The sequence below is a fragment of the Rhopilema esculentum genome, chromosome 2 (genome assembly GCF_057945365.1).
Source record: "Rhopilema esculentum isolate cy_ngs chromosome 2, ASM5794536v1, whole genome shotgun sequence".
NCBI classification, from domain to species: domain Eukaryota; kingdom Metazoa; phylum Cnidaria; class Scyphozoa; order Rhizostomeae; family Rhizostomatidae; genus Rhopilema; species Rhopilema esculentum.
Genome location: NC_142816.1, coordinates 1,242,983 through 1,261,438, shown reverse-complemented (window position 1 = coordinate 1,261,438; position 18,456 = coordinate 1,242,983). Strand labels below are relative to the sequence as shown.

The following is an 18,456-nucleotide window of genomic DNA, read 5'->3' as shown; positions in this document are numbered from 1 at the left end:
ATGTAGCGTAGTGTTTATTGGTAAGGCGTGTTGTAGTGTTATGTTGTGTTCTTTTGTTAGTTGATTAAGAGATCATTGTTAAAATTCATTGTAAGAGCCATTCATAGTAGGGTCTTTTGACTATGTGTCTTTTCCCGCTATGATTGGCTCAGCGTATTGTATTGTAGTTTCTTTTAATATCATATATATATGTAAAAAAAATTTTCTAGTTAATGTATATTTATTAATTGATATCGTTACAAGAATCTATTTTTATAACTTTACAAAGTGCATCATAACAAATTTTGCATCGCTAGAGGTATTTCATAATGTTCTTTCCGTGTATGTGGTCAAAAGTTAAAACTTATAAAAATATATTTTTGTGAGCAATTATGACTGTCATGTGACTCTACTTGACACTAATGGGGTGTCATAGATTCTAGAGGTGAGACAACGTTGCTTTGACATGCAGAAGTTTGAAAATTTTTGGAAACTTCATGGGCTCCGACAAAAGTTGAAAATTTGAGGGCCAAGGGAAAATTTAACACCCATAACAAAAGATCTTGAAAACAACTCTATTGTTTTGCAAAAAAGTGGGGGGGGCAAGGCCCCCCTTCGTCGGAGATCCCGAGCTTTAGAGAAAAACTTTCGATTTGCAATCCTCCTAGCATCAATAATTTGGCCATTGTTCAATTCTCTCCTCGTGTCATTGTTCAAAGAGTTAGAAGAATAACATTCGGTTAGGTTTCCACTATCGTACTAAATTTTCTCAGGTCAACGGACGTAGCTCACTCTTTTATCGGAAATGCAGCTATGTTTACCCAAAGATCGTACCTAAATGTAGACTACAGCTATGTACGCCTGTTCTACAAGATAAAAGTTTCAAGGGTGGCAACTTTCCCCGGCAGATTCCAATTAAAATGCAGTCTCTGATCCTATACACAGTGATTAGTTGGTGTGGTAGGATTGTCCCACCACACCCCATAATGGGTCCTCAGTGGCGTACCCAAGGGGAGGAATAGGGGGGTCTGGACCCCCCCCCCCACATTTCTAAAATATGGTCCTCGAGGGTTGTCCAGAAACGATGTAAAACTCATTGGGGGAGGGGGGGGGGTAGTATACTGTATGCTTGTGTCAATAACAATTGTAAAATACTTTGCTATTTACTGTAGCTAACATGAATCAAATAATGGGGGAAATTTTTCAAAAAGGGCGTTTACCCGCATTTGCAAGTGTTTGAAGGGCGTGGTTCAAAAAGATTTGATGGGGGCTGCGCCCCAGACCCCCCACTGCTACAGCCCTGGGTACGCCACTGTGTCCTTGTTTCCGAATATCTGCCCCACAATAGTGGCTTCAGAACTATCTATCATCCAGCTTTCTTTTTTGGGACCCAGGGTACACAAAACTGTTTATCATTTCTTCGGATGATTGTTCGGAAAAAGTAAGAAAACAAGGCAAACTTGGTTGTTGCATTTCAGTTTCTTTTGTTTTTTTGGCCCGCCTCGCGGCCGTTGACCGTGTGACCTCCACGTTTAAGGGCTATGTGAGGACCACGCCCCTTTGCCTAATTTCAGCGCTTTATACCAAATTTTATCTTTCCCAGGCAGACCTTCATTTGTACGAGTTTTCAGAAGAATTATCTGGACCGTCTTTTGACAAGAGTCATTTTGACACCCCCTGCCTGTGAAAATACGATATTACACCATTCAAAGGCAACTCTGTTCTAGCCTACAGCCGAAATTCCACTCATTTCTGCACTCAAAAAAAGAAAGTTTTACATTGTTTGTTAGGATTTCCATAGGTTTTGATCTGAACTGCCTTTCATCACACAAAGCAAATTAAACTTTAATGTTTCTCAAAACTTCTAGGGTCAAATACCCCTTCTGTTTCCTGTTCCAGCAAATATGACAATAAGAAAACATCTAAAAAGCTAACAATAGTCTGAAAAGGGACAGCTGCTGTTACCAACAATGACTGGTAGCAAAGCTATGGGGCTCTTGTTGTTATTGTTTTGGAAATGTTTGTTATTGTTTGAAAGATCTAAGCTGAAGAGACATGATAAAAGTCACTCTGATAACAAAGTAGAGGCCATAATAAAAGGATCGTGTGAATGAAATGAGGACAGCAAAGAGACAATTTCTATGTTACTATATTTAGCAATTTGAAAGGAATGTTGTTTGCAGTGTATAAATTCAAGGAAGCATGTGTGGTAATGTAACTGGACTGCAGTCTGCCCTTCCTTGCCCCCCCCCCAGTGACATCTTTCTATCATTTACTAGAACCTGAGACTACCATTTGAAGTCAAAGTCTCCTGACCCCCTTGCCCCACCCCCAGTGACATGTTTCCTTTATTTATTATAACCTAAGACTTCCATTTGAAAATCTATTAGCACTCAAGACTACCACTATTTATGCAAACTTGAAAGGAAACAAAATTAAATGGGCCAATGACATGGTCACATAATTAAGCTGGTTTAATAGGAAAAAAATTACAGCATATGATTTCAAGCAAGCATGGAGCGTATTTTAAATTTTGAGGAAATAAAAAGAAGCGTTTTCATTGATGCGAGTCCAGCAGTCCTTACTCAACCTTCAAGTCTGACATTGCCTTGTTGTTCAGAATTTCAATCAGGTATCCATCTGGATCTTTTATAAATGCAAGTCCCTTCATTCTCCCTGCATCTGGCTTTTTTGCAAAAGCAACCCCAAGCGATTCAAACCGTTCACAAGCCTTGTATACATCGGGAACCATCAACCCGATGTGACCAAATCCTCGAGGGTCCGAGTTCCCATTGTGGTATCCACTGAAGTTTGGATCCGATTCAGTACCCCAGTTATGAGTAAGCTCCAGCGTAGCTTTCCTGGAAAAAGCCCATTCTGTTCTCGCCTTTTTGTCCTCTGGAATATCTGCCTTATTTTCGAACCCCATAAAATACACCGTGAACTTCATCGACGGGACATCAAGTCTATGTAACAGCCTCATACCAAGCACCTTACTATAAAAGTTTAAAGATACTTCTGGGTCTTTGATTCGATACATGGTCTGTTGGAAAATATATTCTTGAGTACATGCGTCTGGCTCAACCAGGGCCGTAGACATTTTCTCTTCGTCAAGAGGAGCGTTGGCAGCCATCTTTTCTTCCTGATTGCTTCAACAACACTATCGTGTTGCAGCCTCGTTCAAGGTTTGCGGGCGACTACCGTTAGCGGTTCTCACCCTCGCCCGCCTCTCGAAACTCTACCAACAATGGGACTTCCTGTAGAATGGACCAAGATGGATGGTTGGAAAGAAGAAAACGACACTTATACAAATCAAGAAGGTAATACCCTAAAATAGCCCCGCCCCCACACTTTGGTATGTAAATCTGTTTCCGGATGTAAACCCTCCCAATATTAGACCAGGGCTTATATTTTTGAATTAAACATAAAATCACTGTTTTCTTACGAACACTAAAAATAAGAATGGCACATCGTTAAACAATTTATGTTTAACAGCAACACTGGCATAATGCCGTCGCAAGCCAGAACCGCAATGCACAGGCAGTAACGCAAATGTTCTGCGCATTCCTACAAAAGTACACTTGCTCAATCGCTTGCAAAAGGATGTCGCTAAAAGAGAAACCAAGAAGCTACAGACAATAAACATGTCCTTTCATTACACTTTCGATAATTAATACAAAACATGACAGTACAGGTACAAAAAATCTATTTACAGGGTAATGCGTAACTATCGTTTGCTTTAAAATAATCAATCACATTAACGTTTGTGCCAAAAACACTGTCGAAGCAAACGTATTGTTGGACAAGAAACATGATGTTTGGACAGAGAGAACTGGGTTATTTTCAGACAAGGTGAACAATTACGTCACATTTTTAACGTATACATGATTTGGAATAATTCAATCCTAGTCCGGGGGCCTTCGGGTATCTTCGCTTCATTGCTTCTAAGTTTTTCGACCAATTACCAAAAGAGCACTGACGTTTTTATAGGAAATGCAATACTTGATTTACGTTTGTAAGGCTTTGAAGAATGGCTTTAATCACCAGTCTGTTTCAAATGCTCGGAGGATTCTCTTAGACCGGTTCAGGTTTACTCAAGCCGGTGCTACAGGAATTGAAACTTTATAAAATGTCATAAATGGTGTCGGGGGTTATTTTTTAAACGAAACCCTAAATAGAATGGGGCAGTTAATTGAAAAAGCAAATGTGTATGATTGGTTACGGATACTGCGAAGTCAGGTGGACACAACGGAAGGCCGGGTGGATGGATCGGAAGGCCGGACCGGTACAGTGGAAAGCGTGATCAGGAGGGGACACTTCACTAGAAGAGTGGAAAACAGAGGGCCGGATTTAAACACTGAAAGGCTGAGCCGGGTCAGCGCCATAATCTCTTCATCAGAAAACTTCCATAAAATAAGGGAAAGAACGAAGGAGACAAACTAAACAGTCTCTCTTCAAAAACCTAAACCGGCCTCGCAATCACCCCCAGTTTTGACACTATATACATTGCTTTTAGATACATTATATACACGGTAATATTAGGCTTGATAAATCATTTGAAACAAAGAATTAAGTTCTTGAAATTTAATACTAAAAACCAATTGGTTTTATTTTATGCTGTTATCGAAACCGTTTTCATTTCAAGCAAAACCATTAATCTACAAATCGCAATGCCAAATATTTCTTTAGTCTGCTTCGGACAAGAGAAAGGGGAAGAATAGGGGATAGGGTACGTTTGAAACTATCAACAGAAAGGCTGGTATGAATAACATGAAAAAGATAGATAAGTTGATAATTGCAAACAGATATCAACCATTTACATGTAACTGACAGATCCACAGCTGAATCAATCAATCTTAATCACCAAAAAGCCTTTCTTGACATCTGTGCTTACGACGAGGGGTTGGACGGCTGCCTTTTGAGGAAAGTCAGGAGATGGTCACAAAAGAGGTCCATTTCTCAATGAAACCTGCTCTAGGCCTGCTTCAGTATCTCAAGGGGGGTCAAGAGGAAAACATCTATCGAGAATTTCTCCAGTGCATTCTTGGGTACAATAACATTTAGGGTACAACAAATTTTCACTAGAGATTATGACAACACATGAAACAAGGGTTTTTCTCTTGATTTTTCTCTGATTATCAATTTCGCTTCCTACTGCACTCTGTAATTAACACGTGATAGTAGACAAAAACCCACTGCGCAGTGCAATATCCTATCCAAATTGTGGAGCAAAAGCATGCAATAGCAAGACTTATAGCACGTGGAGTATGGAGCACGTGACAAATTACACGACCAAAAGAGAGGCATTCGAGCATATTTGATCCAAGCTCTGTTGATGATTATCCCCATTGAGTAGTCAAATCTCGGCCGAATCTCCTTGGTCTGCATCCAATAGTCTGGTCCACACGATCTGACCATATTCCAAGTAGGGATGGTATCCCACACGATATGTTCCACGCAATTCACATCTGACTTGTCGGAGATGGCGGAGGCGGGTACTGCTGTACACTTCTAACGGTACCTGCCGGGGAAGGCGGACGGGTATCATTCTCTGAAAGCGCGGCCCCCTCTGACAGATACATTGTACAAGGGGTGGGGGGCGGAGCAAATTGATCATACTCAGTGTCTACGAACAGCTCATTAAAATCTGATGCGAGACTATTCTGCCTCTGAGTTAACTGCGACTTGGGCAAAAGTTCTGCACCCTCTGCAAAGTCTGTTGAAACTGGCGAGGAAAGTCGCGGCATCCTTCGGTGATGGCGCTTTGAGCGACTCCGATGAGACCGATGCGAATGTCTGTGCGCCCTGTGGCGTTCTATCTCCCACTCTGAATAATACAAATAGTCTGAGTCTTTCCCCGTATCCGAGTAGGTCGGGGTGGGAGGAGGTGGACCGTTCTCCATATAATTGTAACTCGGGTTTGGCATTGTTCCCAATGACGTCATAGAACAATGACTGCAAGAAAAGCAAGTTGCCACAGACGGGGCAGGGGCCCTGGTTGGCTCTGCTTTGTTTTCACTTATAGTCGACAGTACTCTTTCTGTTAATAAAGAGGGGGGTGGGTTTGCTGGCAAGGGTGTAAAATTCGTGGTCAATGTCGCATTGGAAGTGCCAGTCAAGTTACGGTTGTAAAGCTCACTTCTTTGTGACACGTGTACATCAGATACGTATGTAGACACCGACGACTTGCTACCTTCGAAGTCATCAATACTCATTTCTGGACTATTTTTGGCGATTCGCGGCACAGGAACACGGCCAAGATCTATGTGCTGCTGCATTTTTGGCTTAGATTTCTGATACCGCCACCAAAACACCAGCCCAACTACCAACAGAAGAATACTGACTATTATCCCCGATACGATTCCAGCCAAGACTTTCATGTGACTTGTCTTCTTCTCAGCTGTTTCTATCCCAGTTGCATTCCCTAAAAATGGCCAAAGGAACATTGAAAAACCAGAGACTTCCATGTAATAATAGGAGTAATGAGTTTCATCCTTAAAAGGTTATTTACATACAACGAAAGATGTAGATAAATGGGATAAAGATAAATGGGGGTCTAGCTCTGGGCTCTAAAACTTCGGGTACAGATATTCGTGAACTCAAGGCTGTGATTACGTCAAAGAAGAATAAAATATTGGAACTAGCCTGGTATTGATGCACAAAGTGTCGGGTTCTCGTCAGTATTGTCTCCACAGTCGTTGATACGGTCGCACTTTTTGCCAATTTTTATGCATTTTTTATTGGCGCAAGAAAAATGTGTCATCTTTGGACATACTAGAAAATAAAACAGGAAAAAATGAAAAAAGTGAAACATGCCTTTCTATTAAACAGCTGCTTTAAAAAAGGTTTCAGCGAAACGATTTAAAAACTTCTGTTTAGAAATGTGGTTCATCAAAAAGACATAAATTTTGAAAATGAATTTTAAGACCTTAAATCTCGGGGGGGGGGGGGGGGGTACCTTAACATGTTTGAAGGTACAGGGACGTGCCATTATTTAGGGGTACCTTTTCTTCTGAAAAGTGCGGAATTATCGGTACTAATTTTTGCAATTTGTGCGAAACTATGGGTACCATTTGAAGAAATGTGCAGAATTATGGGTACCATTTTGTGGAAATATTGCAAAATTATTAGGAGGGAGATTCAGCATTAACAAAATGAATGTCCAGTTAGAAATTAAAGTATGAAATATGTGTAATACTGAGATTTTGGGGCATACGACATGCAAAATTTGGTTGATGAGTTTTCATGTGCTTTAAACACTTTCTTTGCTCTGCAGAATAATGGGTATAGTTTTCATCATGTTTGCGGAATTATGGGTCACATTTTTTCAAATATTTGCGGAATTATGGGTCCAAAATTCTAACCAAAATGGCATGTCCCCGTCCAAAACTAGGCATAGTTTACCCCCCGAGCCTTAAATAAAATGATTTAAGAAACCATCAAATTAAAAACATTAAAATTGAGAGGCTCTAAAAGTGGTACAAAAATTATCATAATTTTTCTAGTGTGATTTAAGGCAATAAAAAGAAGCTTAACGATATTGCTATTATGATAGAAACCTTGTTGTGGACTTATTAGTACAAAATGACAGAAAAATAAAACATTTACCATAACGACAGAACTAAACGACAGTAACAAGTAACTAAACGACTGAAAGCAACTGAAAACTGCTGGATGTAAAGATAGCTCATCAGATGTTAACTTACAGCATCCGTCTTCGTCCCTGCCATCGGGGCAGTCTTGGACGCCATCGCATTCACGTTCCTTTTCAATGCAGCCACTCTGGCAGTCAAAGTGGATCAGCAAATCACAAGTTGGCGGCTTACCTAGAAAGATAAATACCAAAGATCAGAATAGCAAATAGATCAAGCATAAAAATATTTAGAAGAGAATTGCATCGGGCGAGGTTTGACACGCAGTCACTTGTAAAGCAGTCCCCTCGATTGATGAGTCTACCGTGTATAATAAATAAAAAATGATACGAATGAAGCCGTTCTCCCGTGCTCCCTAGATCAAAGTTATCATATCATTTCAGCAGCTATCTGCTACTCACTTAGACCCATGACACTAACTGCCAAACGCCAAATGCTACATTACTACACTTCACAATAACAAGATACAAGAAACATATAGCAATATTGAAAATATTTCAAGACTGTGTTGATACATAGTACAATATTAGCATGTTGCAATATCATTAAAAGGACGCGGAATAACACAGGCTCAAAAAGAGAGAGGGTGTCCTGGGACATCATCTCTGCAGCTAATAAAAAAAGCGCATAAAAATAAACCCAATTAAAGTGAACATGATGCGAACACTTATATATTGAACAAGAAAACATGTCTAATAAAAACACAAATATAAAATCAGCGCTTTAAATTAATCACGCTTACTAGTCAAATACTAACATTGACATGAAAAAAATTATAAATCGCAGTTGCAGAAAATTAATTTCATAAAGCAAGTAGCGAAACTACAGTATTGTTTTGTAACAAATGGAAAGTATAATATGAATTTTATCTTTTTACAGGTTTTGTGTGACAGAGCCCTGTCCTTTTTTCGCTTCAATGAATGGTTGTTTCCTGAGCCGTTTGTAGGTATGATGAGAATAATTGGTAAACGTTGCTCGGTTTGGGAACGTTCCTTTACTTTTGTGAATTCTACTGGCTCAGATCAGAAATTAAAGCATCCTTACATTGTATTCTCAAACGGATCTAACTTTCTAAAATACACCCAGATGTATGAACTAGTATTTCAGAGGCCCAACAAGCGGAATCCTTCGTTTGAGCTGTGATATTTAACAAGGCGTGGGTGCTAATCTAGAAATTCTGTGATGTCCTGTTGCTGTATAATTCGTTGCCCCAACCCCATTTTTCTGGTGGAAAAATACGAAACATGAATGCGAAATTTGTTGGACTCACATGTATCTTTGCTTTCGTCTGATTTATCCTTGCAGTCGGGTTTTTTATCACACTTTTTGCTCTCTGGAATACACGCATCGTCAGACTCGCACCGGAACTCGTCATTCTTGCACTTTTTGGTGTCTGCAAAAAATAATATAAGTCTGTAAAAGGTATGCCCTTTATAGTGACAAAAAAATTCAAATACATTCCGATTTCAATCTCTTGAGGTTGATTGAGAAGAAGTATGGTCTCTCCACTTAGGCCTAGTACACAATACAGATCGTTACTGAGCAGGGCGACTCGTATGCAAAGAAAACAAATATATATATAATTCTGACCAGCTGTTTCTGCACTACAGTTCTGTACAACAAATCTGTGGTCACACAAAAGAAATTTAAAGCTGCTTGAATCAGTTGTATAAAACGGTTAATAATCAGATTATTATTCCATCGTCAACCTTCCCCCCTTCCCCGTCCCCCCTTCCCTTTTCCTCTTTCTCCTTCCTCTCCTCTTCCGACGGAACCGTTAGAAAAAAAGAAACAGCAAGGTAATAAATATGCTTCCTTACTTTTGCATGTCCGTTTGTCAGCTGGATCAAGAAGATAATCCACTGGGCAGGCGCATTTTCTCTCGTACGTTACAAGTTCAGTGGATTGGCTCTTCTTCCGCGACGCGAAACAAATATGACTGCAGTCACCGTTGTTATTCGAACAGGGATGATCTAAAAGGGTGAAAGATATAGATTACTTTGCATAATCACAACAAGACGCAAGTATAATAACCACCTTGGGAAAAATCGGGATAGATGTTTTCAAATGACTAGGCCCATAAATATGTCAACAGCGAAGGAGCATTCTATACCGGGTCAGCCTGTTTGTGTGATGTTTATATTTTCTGGGTTAGTTCGTCTGTGGTAGTGTTAATTTAGATGGGAATTTTTATGACTACGCTTAGCGATAAAATAAACTAAAATTCATTTGAAAAAACATGGATGAGATTAAAAGCATCTTGATAATTTTGTCACCACCATATATCATCTTCCTGGCCTTGGAACGACGTTAGGATGCAACTAACGAACTGGGAACATCGGTACAAAAAACATACCGCTACTTCGGGTTTTATCAATTGCTTCCACATCTGCCAAATTGCTGAATTTTCCATGAATTTCTACAACAGGACCACTCTTCTTCTTGTTGGCCCTATACATCATCTCTGTATCGCTGTCCACGCAATACACGAAATCACCATGCACTGTAAGTGCTTGAGGCTTTAACAGTCCGTCCAAGACGACAGAAAAACGGCCCTGGCCTACAATGTGAAAAAAATTAATAAGATGTTAAGCCAACGGGTATTTCAATAAGGGGCTGCGTTAAGAATATCACAGTTTACAGACCGCTTGACACTTGGTATTTTGTTCCTGTTAATGGGCTTGTTGTTCCTGTTCTGTCGCACTTAAGACGGGCCTGTTGCTCCTTTCGGGAAGGTAAAATGATAAGAGGAACTATGGCGTAGTTTCGACAGCGCGTTATGGGCGCAGCGAATTAAATTCAATTAGATGCGCTCAAAATGCGCCCGTAGAGCGCTTCAATTCATTGTTTGCTTTTAGACAGCGAAGTGAATTGAATTGATTCATATTTTGATTCATAACGCGCTGATAATGCGCCCAAATGAGCGCATTATGAGCGGATTCAATTATTTGATTCGCTCTCGGATTTAGTCAGCGAATTAAGAGCGCATTAAATTGACACTCACAATATTTTATGGTCAATAATTTAATTCGCTGCGTCCATAAAGCGCTGTCTAAACTACGCCTATGATATGTTTCTATTATAAACAACGATGAAGTACACTTGCTGCTATAAAATGCTGTTCTATATATTTAACAAATGGATATACCTGAAAACAGCACTGACTCAATCTTGCGCTTGTATGTGTCAATCCAATATAGTCTTCGTTCAACGTGATCAATAGCCAAGTCACCTGGCTTGCCATCTCTGAAACTTACAAGGGTCAGGAAATTTGTGCCATCCATCGTCGACTTCTCGATTGTCGGGCTATCCACCATGTTTGTCCAAAACAAACAACTAAAGGGAAAACATTTTTTTCAAATAAAGAGTAACATGGAAATAATGTTTTGGAACAAGAAACTGCACTCATATTGATGATTTTGGCATTGGCTTGGCATTACATCAAATCTGAATTCAAATTGTCTTTCTTTCGTATTGTGACACATCTCTTACGTCCACTGCGGGCATGTGTCTCGACAGCTTGCAAGATTTCCTTTCACGTGTCAAATAGCTTACCTCATTTTGCAACGGTTATCGTTAGGTTTGTTATTTTGAACGTAAAAACTCTCCGCCTAGTAATTCTAGATAATTTCACATTTTTGTATAAATAAATTTTGTGAAGGAAAAGGAAATAAAATTAGAATTGTACACATGCGAGAAACAGTCTATACGAAAATCGACTCTTGAGATGGCACAAAAATTAAGAAATCATAGAACTGATCCTCCGTAATCTTAGGAAACTGCTCAAAAATAATTCTATCAAAGAAAAAGTGGAAATGACTATGTTAGACGATTAGGTACCAAGTTTCTGTTCAATTGACATATGTTGGTAATGACATATATATATGAAGAGAAGGACTCCTTGGGACTCATTCGGTGTTCTATTCTATGCTATCTTATGTTGCACGTTTTTTGGGACTTTGTAAAGTAGCTATTTAGCATTTAGTACTTGAAAACCCTTTTAGAGACTTTAAGTATGAAAAATCTTAATATCCTACAAAAAGTAACCGTATACTGGTCTTCAAATTCACGATTTTGGTATATAGAAAGAAGTATTATGCAACGATTCACAGTTAAAAACATAATGAAAAAATGCTAGCAACCACTAATCTTATCAAAAACAGAATTGCGGAGTAAAATGAGGATGACGGTAATAGTTAATGGAGAAAAATATTTAAACTGGTTAATTAATTTCAAAATTAAAATGGAAGATGCATGCACCATGTTACCCCTTCCCCAAACTAAATTACTTCTACGTACCCTTCCTCCGAAGAAACCACAATGTTCCTTGGCCGATAACCTTTCTTTTTCTCAAATATAACAGTTGGTATTTTGTCTCCTTTGAAAAGAAGAAAGTTGATATTGTCAGCCTCACTGTCTGTCCAATACATGCTACCGGCATATGAATCCACTGTCAGATCATATGGATTACCGCGATTTTCTCGTCCGTCATATATCTTATGGTAATTACTTCCGTCTTCCATTGCAGATTCAATAGATTTCGTCTCAGATTCGATCCAATAAATCGATCCAGATCTGAAGTCGAAATCTATTTTTGTGACGTCTTCATAACTGGGTATTGGCAGAACTAAATCGGGATTATCTTTAGTGGCGAATGACACCCGACGAATGTTATTTTTCTGACTAAACAGCAAGAACGTCGTTGGAGCTGTAAAATAGAGGTATCGATGTTAAAAAATGAACAGCAAAAATATTATCTAGTTTGAAGAGTAATTAATTAGAAGCAAGAACCGACTGCTGCTTTCAAGAAACCATTCTAGATTCTGCGAGCGCCATATATAAAAGGGCCTTCACCGCAAGGGTACAGGACAGTTACAATTCTGTAAAATATTTATAGAATGCACTCTGCACATCAACGATAGGCCACACATCACTTAAACTGTATGGCTGATTCATTTGATAATGCAAAACACTAAATATCACAATAAGTTTGTGTCTCGGCATAAACGTACAATATCCAGTCTGTGGGCTCTACATATCTACGATAGGCCACGCATCATGTCAAGGATACGGAAACCGGAGCACCGAACTCCAAATGGAACGTTAGCAAGAGACTGTTGTATAACTCATTAAATGAAAATTCAGGGGATCGCTGTAATTCATCGGGAAAAAAAGACTTGCTTGTATACACCCCCCCCCCAGTTGTTTTTCTCTTTTCTCTGACGCAAGCAATTTGAAATTGTCCAAAGACAAAAAGACGATGGGACGAAATGGCTTATGAAAACGAATGCAACTTACCTCGACAAGACTTAGCATCGTCATTAAGTATGTAATGAGTTGGGCATCCACACGTGTAATTCTGTTTGTCCAGCGCAAAGCACAGATGACTACAGCCATGCTTGTTACTTGCGCATGCGTTAGTGCCTGAAGGGGATATAACATTACATATTAAAACACACAATAGTAGCATAACAAATACTCACTATCAGACGGTTAGATTAGGGTTGCACAGACGTTCAGATCAGGTGTTTTCAGGTGTTTATTTTAGGGGGTGAACCAGACACTAGTTTAGGGGTGTCCAGATTCTTGAATTAGATGTGTCTAGACATTTAGATTAGGGTTGTACTTAGATTTGGGGGTAATCCAAACACAAGATTAGAGGTGTACAGATTCTTCGATTTATGGTATCTAGACATTTAGATTAGTTTAAATGCGTTCTGAAACTCCACAATAGACCACCCAAAACCCATAGAGTTTCTCTAATTCATTTCAAATAGCCTTTAAAACATAGCTTAGAGAAGAAACAGCTTAGAGAGGAAACGAACTTGAGTAGCTAGCGGCCTAACAGACTAATCTGAGTAGCTTGTGACATAACGTTCTAATGAGTAGCTAGTGGCCTAATGAACTAATTTCCTGATTGCTGTTTGAGCATGCAAGCAGGATAAACCAATGAAAGATAAAAAACACAAGCAAAAACATACCAGTCTGCCTGCTTTTATGATAAGTCAGCAGATCCATGACAAACTCAAGATTATTCAGTATTCTGGTTCTGTTCTGGCCAGTGTCTTTGTCGGCTCGCCCCACAGACTTGGTTTTCCAGTCACCAAAATAAATCGACCTGTTATACAGGGTAAGAGCTTGTGGATTGGCAACATTCGTTAGCAACTTTTTCCTATTCTTGCCATTGAAATCAATACGCTCAATTGTGTGGACTAGACTGTCGGCGAAGTACAGCCAGTTGTTCTCGTAATCAAGTGTCATTGATGTCACGTGTCCTAGATCATCAATAACCGTTCTGCGTTCTTTCCCATCCAGTCTGGCTTCTTCGATTCTATAGCCCCCATTCCAGGCAGAACACCAATAAATATGGCTGCAACATAGAAAAGCAAAGAAATGAGCGAAGAAAATAATTTAATTTGCCTGCCTGCATGTTAATGATTGTACATATTGTGTTGAACACCAGAAACGCTTAATCAAAGGCATAATTTTGTATCATTACCAACCAAATATTTTTTGGATATCGCTGAACTACTTCGTGTAAGCAACATTATGCATAGCGAATGTCGATATTACACTGTTTTCGAGATAAAAAGGACTTGATAGAGAGTAGTACTCACAACACCGTTGTTATACAAACTTACACTAACTACCATCGTTATTACGTTGTCATTACGTTTCCTTAACTCTACTGCACATATCAAATAAGCGTGCAGCTTACCCATTATGTGGATTGACAGCAAGATCTTTGGGGCTGTCAATATTCTCCCACAACAAAACACGGCGATTACGTCCATCAAGACGAGAAACCTCTATCCTATGGGCGGCTGCATCGCTCCAATATATGTTCTTTGCAATCCAGTCTACAGATATAGAGATTGGCATTTCTAGCCCATGCCTTATTACTGTCTTCAAACCAGAACCGTTTATATGTGCACTTTTTATCTCTTTAAAGCGGCCAGTGCCAGAAAGATACATCCTCTCCTCGCTCCTCTTAATGTCCCTAAAGCGTCCAGTATCGGACCAGTAAATTCTTTCTTCGCTGAGGTCAAAATCCAATGCATTGGCCTCTTGCACTCCAGCCAATGGTATCTTGATGTCCTGCTTATAAATATCAAGAGTGATTCTACGGATGTCGTCTCGCTGCATGATTAGGAGAAAACCAGCCGGAACTACAAAAACGAAATAAGAATGATAAATGATTAGAATTGGAAAAGAATGGGGACGCTAAGGCAGAGGCGCTGTTCAGTCCCTGAGCGAAAAATCGCAGGGAGGTAGAATCGAAAAAGGAAACCAGGAACACAGCAATGTGAATTTTCTTTTCTTCCAGTGTAAAAATGCATTAAAACAAAATAGTTGTTGCAATCAGCTCGGGGCTTTGGAAACTAATTCTTTTAGGATATTGCAAGAGTGGTTCTTCCAACGAAGGCATTTACACAGTGCCCTTCTGTCTGTCCTATTTAAAAAGTTAAAAAGGCGCGGTGTAACCTATTTATTCTTAAATATGGTGGGGTTCTTTAAGAGACAGTGTCCCCTTAATGGCTGTTCCCTTTAAAATACTTGATGATTGTGAGTGCTCGTAACTGTAAGGCCGCTCTCAGCTTAAGGTACTACATCTGCGTGTCCTATACGCCCATACAAACCAACCTGAATTTTAGCTCTACAGTTCGCGCGCGGTACGTACATTAAAGAAGGAAAGAAACAGGTATTGGCAACCAATGGTATCTTAAGAAAGTGCGTGTGTATGAATTGTCTTAACATGCGAGTTCAAGCGGAGTTTTACCTTATGGGTCAACAAACGTCCTAACGTAGCACCCGTTATACAAAAGAAGTCTAATGTATTATAAGCAATTCATGTAAATCTTACCAATACACGTCTTCTCGTCTTTATCAAGCTCCATTCCCAGAGGACAGGAGCATTTAGCTTTAGACAAAGTGAAAAAGCACAGGTGACTGCAGTGGTTGTTGTTGTACTGGCAAGGGTTGTTTCCATAAATTAAGCCTCTTTCTGTTGCCTTGATACCCATCAGATCAGGCTGGTCTTTCAATATCTGTAAGTATAACGAATTTTTTTACATTTAGCAACTGAAGCGAAAACTATAACAAAAATGCATAAGGTCATTTTATAACATTTTCTATATTGAATTATCAATAAGCCCTTTCTCTAATAAGCCCCTCTCTTTTAAGCCTCCCACTCCAGGACTAAAATAAGAAAGCACCCTCTTAGGTTGCATAGAGCTGTTGCGGGAAATATAGAGACATTATCCTGGTCAACTCTTGTTTTGTAACCCCAGCCCTTCACACATTGCTGCGTTCTATCTTGACGGGGATAAAGAATCACTGAATAGAACATGAATCGCTTGAATCACTGAATGAATCGCTTGAACACATATTCAGGTATTTGATACTTCTCCGGCATACAGAAATACTATAAACATCACAATGCATGACCATATATTTCAGTAAAACGTTACCTCAACTTCCTTTAAAATATGTTTATTCGCTTTGGATAGCTTTCTGTATTGCCAATCCGTCCAAAATATATCTTCCCCAAGTATCGAGACACCAAAGACGTGTGGCAGTTTCTTTATCAAAACTTTCTTGTTGGTACCATCAAGATTAACTGAAGATATTTCGTCTGTTCCAGCATCCCCCCAATACAACTTCCTTTCGACGTAGTCAATAGCGATGCCATTAGGCCATTTTATACTTGTGTTCACGAGCACCTTTCTGTTCATTCCATCTAGATCAGCACGCTCAATTTTCGGATACACGCCCCAGTCTGACCAGTATAGATACCTGAAGTTCAATAAAATTTTCACGATTATAAGCTAATAACACATATAGTAAAAAACATTTGTGAAGATGTGTTAAGATGATTATTTAAAAAACCAATTAACTGAGAAACCCTTTAGAAGATTCAGAGCTAAATATATAGGCATACCGAGCGACAGGGTTTTCCAATTTTTCTTAAAAAATATTACGGGCGGTCCCACGTCCGTTGATACTAATCCTCTAATGTCTATTTTGATAACACGCGCGTAGGCTGCAAGCACGCTCTGATGACACTCTACAAATGCTTCTAAGTATAATAACAAAAAGCACTCTCACCCTTCAGCTGGGTCTACCACTATTGCCCGTGGCTCGTCGATGTCAGTTTCAATCAAAATTTTTCTCGACGTTCCATTGGCTCTTGCAACTTCGATCCTCGCCGGTGCGAGCTGGTGCTCACCGGCATCTGTCCAATAGAGATTGCGCGCGATCCAATCAAACGCCAAACCATCAGGCGTCTGTACATCGTAATCCGCAATGACCTGAGTGTTAGTGCCGTTCGGGTGCGCTCTCATGATGCACTTCTTGTCGTTATCAGCCCAATACACGTAATCTTCGACTATGTCATAATCTACAGTAAACGCATTCCAGATGCCCCTTAGTGGCAGGACGACATCTGCATACTGATCAACATCAAGTGAGACGATACGGATGTCAGCCTTCCTTGCAACGACAATGAACTTCTCCAGCGCTTCAAAAAACAAAAGGCAAAGTCAATGCGGCCATGAACAGTTTCTACCGAAACACCCCCGTCACTACAATCAAAGACCGTGTGAAATGAACTGGGAAATCACTATTGCACAAGTTCTTAAACTGCATGGACGGGGGATGCCTCAATAATAAATGATTTGCCAATGATTGTCTTCTCAACCAACCTCATTTGAATAGCAAATACATAATTTCTTTGCAGGAGTCCATAAAGGACGTGTACCTTATACCCTTAACCATTATGAAGGGAAGAATATTTAGCAAGAAGTAGGCTTACCTTTCTCGCAAGTCTTGCCATCGCTTCGTAGCCGAATACCAGTAGGGCAAGCACAAGAGTACCCATTTGGTCGAAGCAGACAAAGATGGCTGCAACCTCCGTTGTTTTTGTGACAATCAGTGGTAACTAGAAGATATAGAGAGATCATCATCATCAGGTTCCATCTTCTATCAGAAGGATGACCCTCCAACTATCCCAAAATCTGAGTTTTGGTTTGGTGTCATGGTCATAGATAAAACTAAGGGGCTAGTAGTAAAGATGGGCCCCCAGAACCACCTCTACAGTGTTTTTAAAGGGACACTATCCCTCTTTCCAGGAGTTAATTTGTAAAAAAAAGAAAGATAATGTAGATTTCCAAACCTAGCTTCGGGGCAAAACAGTAATCTAAGTAAAAACAGTAATTACAGCATCTGATATCGGGTTGAAAGAAAATTATTACAATTATGACAAAATTTCTATTCAGAAAAACCATTTAAATAAAAACTGCTTGTCGGTGCCTCCACGAACACAAGCAAGCAACTGGGGTACTCTTTCGACTATCAAGGTGCAGAACACCTCTTTCGCCTCTATCCTATAAACATCCATGTTATGTCTTATCATCTTTCTTCAGTTTTAAATGTGAGTTTAAGTTAATGTTGTATTTAATGTATTTAGTTGTATAATTATTCTTTATAATTGAAATAAGGTTAGCTTAATAATCTTCTAAAACAACTGAAACTAAACCATATTAATCTACGTTCACATTTCAGTGAAAATCAGTACCTATTGACAAAATACGGGACAAAAAGTGTCGAGATTTTGCAACCCAACGTCTCCCAGAAAAATACTGATTTAAAGAGAGAGACACTGAGAGGTTCCAATATGTATATAACTTCAAGTTACACATTTAGGGGTTTGCCCTAACAGCTGTGTCCAGTGTGGGGAATTCTTAAGTCGTCTCGGAGGAGGGGGAGGGGGGGGGGGCTAATAAAAGATGTTAAATTCATCCTTTGAAAAACATTGTAAAGTGCC

At 39.6% G+C, this 18,456-nt stretch overlaps 2 protein-coding genes across 2 annotated transcripts in view; both read right to left on the bottom strand.

Moving 5' to 3' along the window:
* Positions 1–2,427: 2,427 nt before the first annotated feature.
* LOC135695326 (uncharacterized) lies at positions 2,428–3,141 on the bottom strand. Its single transcript, XM_065214389.2, has one exon. It carries the CDS (start codon positions 3,110–3,112, stop codon positions 2,561–2,563), a length of 552 nt encoding a protein of 183 aa, XP_065070461.1. The 5' UTR covers positions 3,113–3,141; the 3' UTR covers positions 2,428–2,560.
* Positions 3,142–3,609: 468 nt separating this feature from the next.
* LOC135695324 (low-density lipoprotein receptor-related protein 6) overlaps positions 3,610–18,456 on the bottom strand; it is a 31,887-nt gene continuing 17,040 nt past the window's right edge. Inside the window, exons 4-18 of the mRNA XM_089108814.1 lie at positions 17,446–17,571; positions 16,740–17,151; positions 16,103–16,427; positions 15,496–15,679; positions 14,350–14,800; positions 13,613–14,001; positions 12,930–13,055; positions 11,931–12,339; positions 10,780–10,967; positions 9,988–10,191; positions 9,452–9,604; positions 8,902–9,024; positions 7,686–7,805; positions 6,625–6,753; positions 3,610–6,403 (exon numbers count right to left, since the gene is read on the bottom strand). Coding sequence (XP_088964940.1) covers positions 5,442–6,403; positions 6,625–6,753; positions 7,686–7,805; positions 8,902–9,024; positions 9,452–9,604; positions 9,988–10,191; positions 10,780–10,967; positions 11,931–12,339; positions 12,930–13,055; positions 13,613–14,001; positions 14,350–14,800; positions 15,496–15,679; positions 16,103–16,427; positions 16,740–17,151; positions 17,446–17,571 — 4,301 coding nt within the window. The 3' untranslated portion in view covers positions 3,610–5,441. The remainder of the gene's footprint in view (positions 6,404–6,624; positions 6,754–7,685; positions 7,806–8,901; positions 9,025–9,451; positions 9,605–9,987; positions 10,192–10,779; positions 10,968–11,930; positions 12,340–12,929; positions 13,056–13,612; positions 14,002–14,349; positions 14,801–15,495; positions 15,680–16,102; positions 16,428–16,739; positions 17,152–17,445; positions 17,572–18,456) is intronic.

Coding starts and splice junctions, on each gene's coding strand:
- LOC135695326 (XM_065214389.2), bottom strand. CDS start 3,112: ATGGCTGCCAACGCTCCTCTTGACGAAGAGAAAATGTCTACGGCCCTG.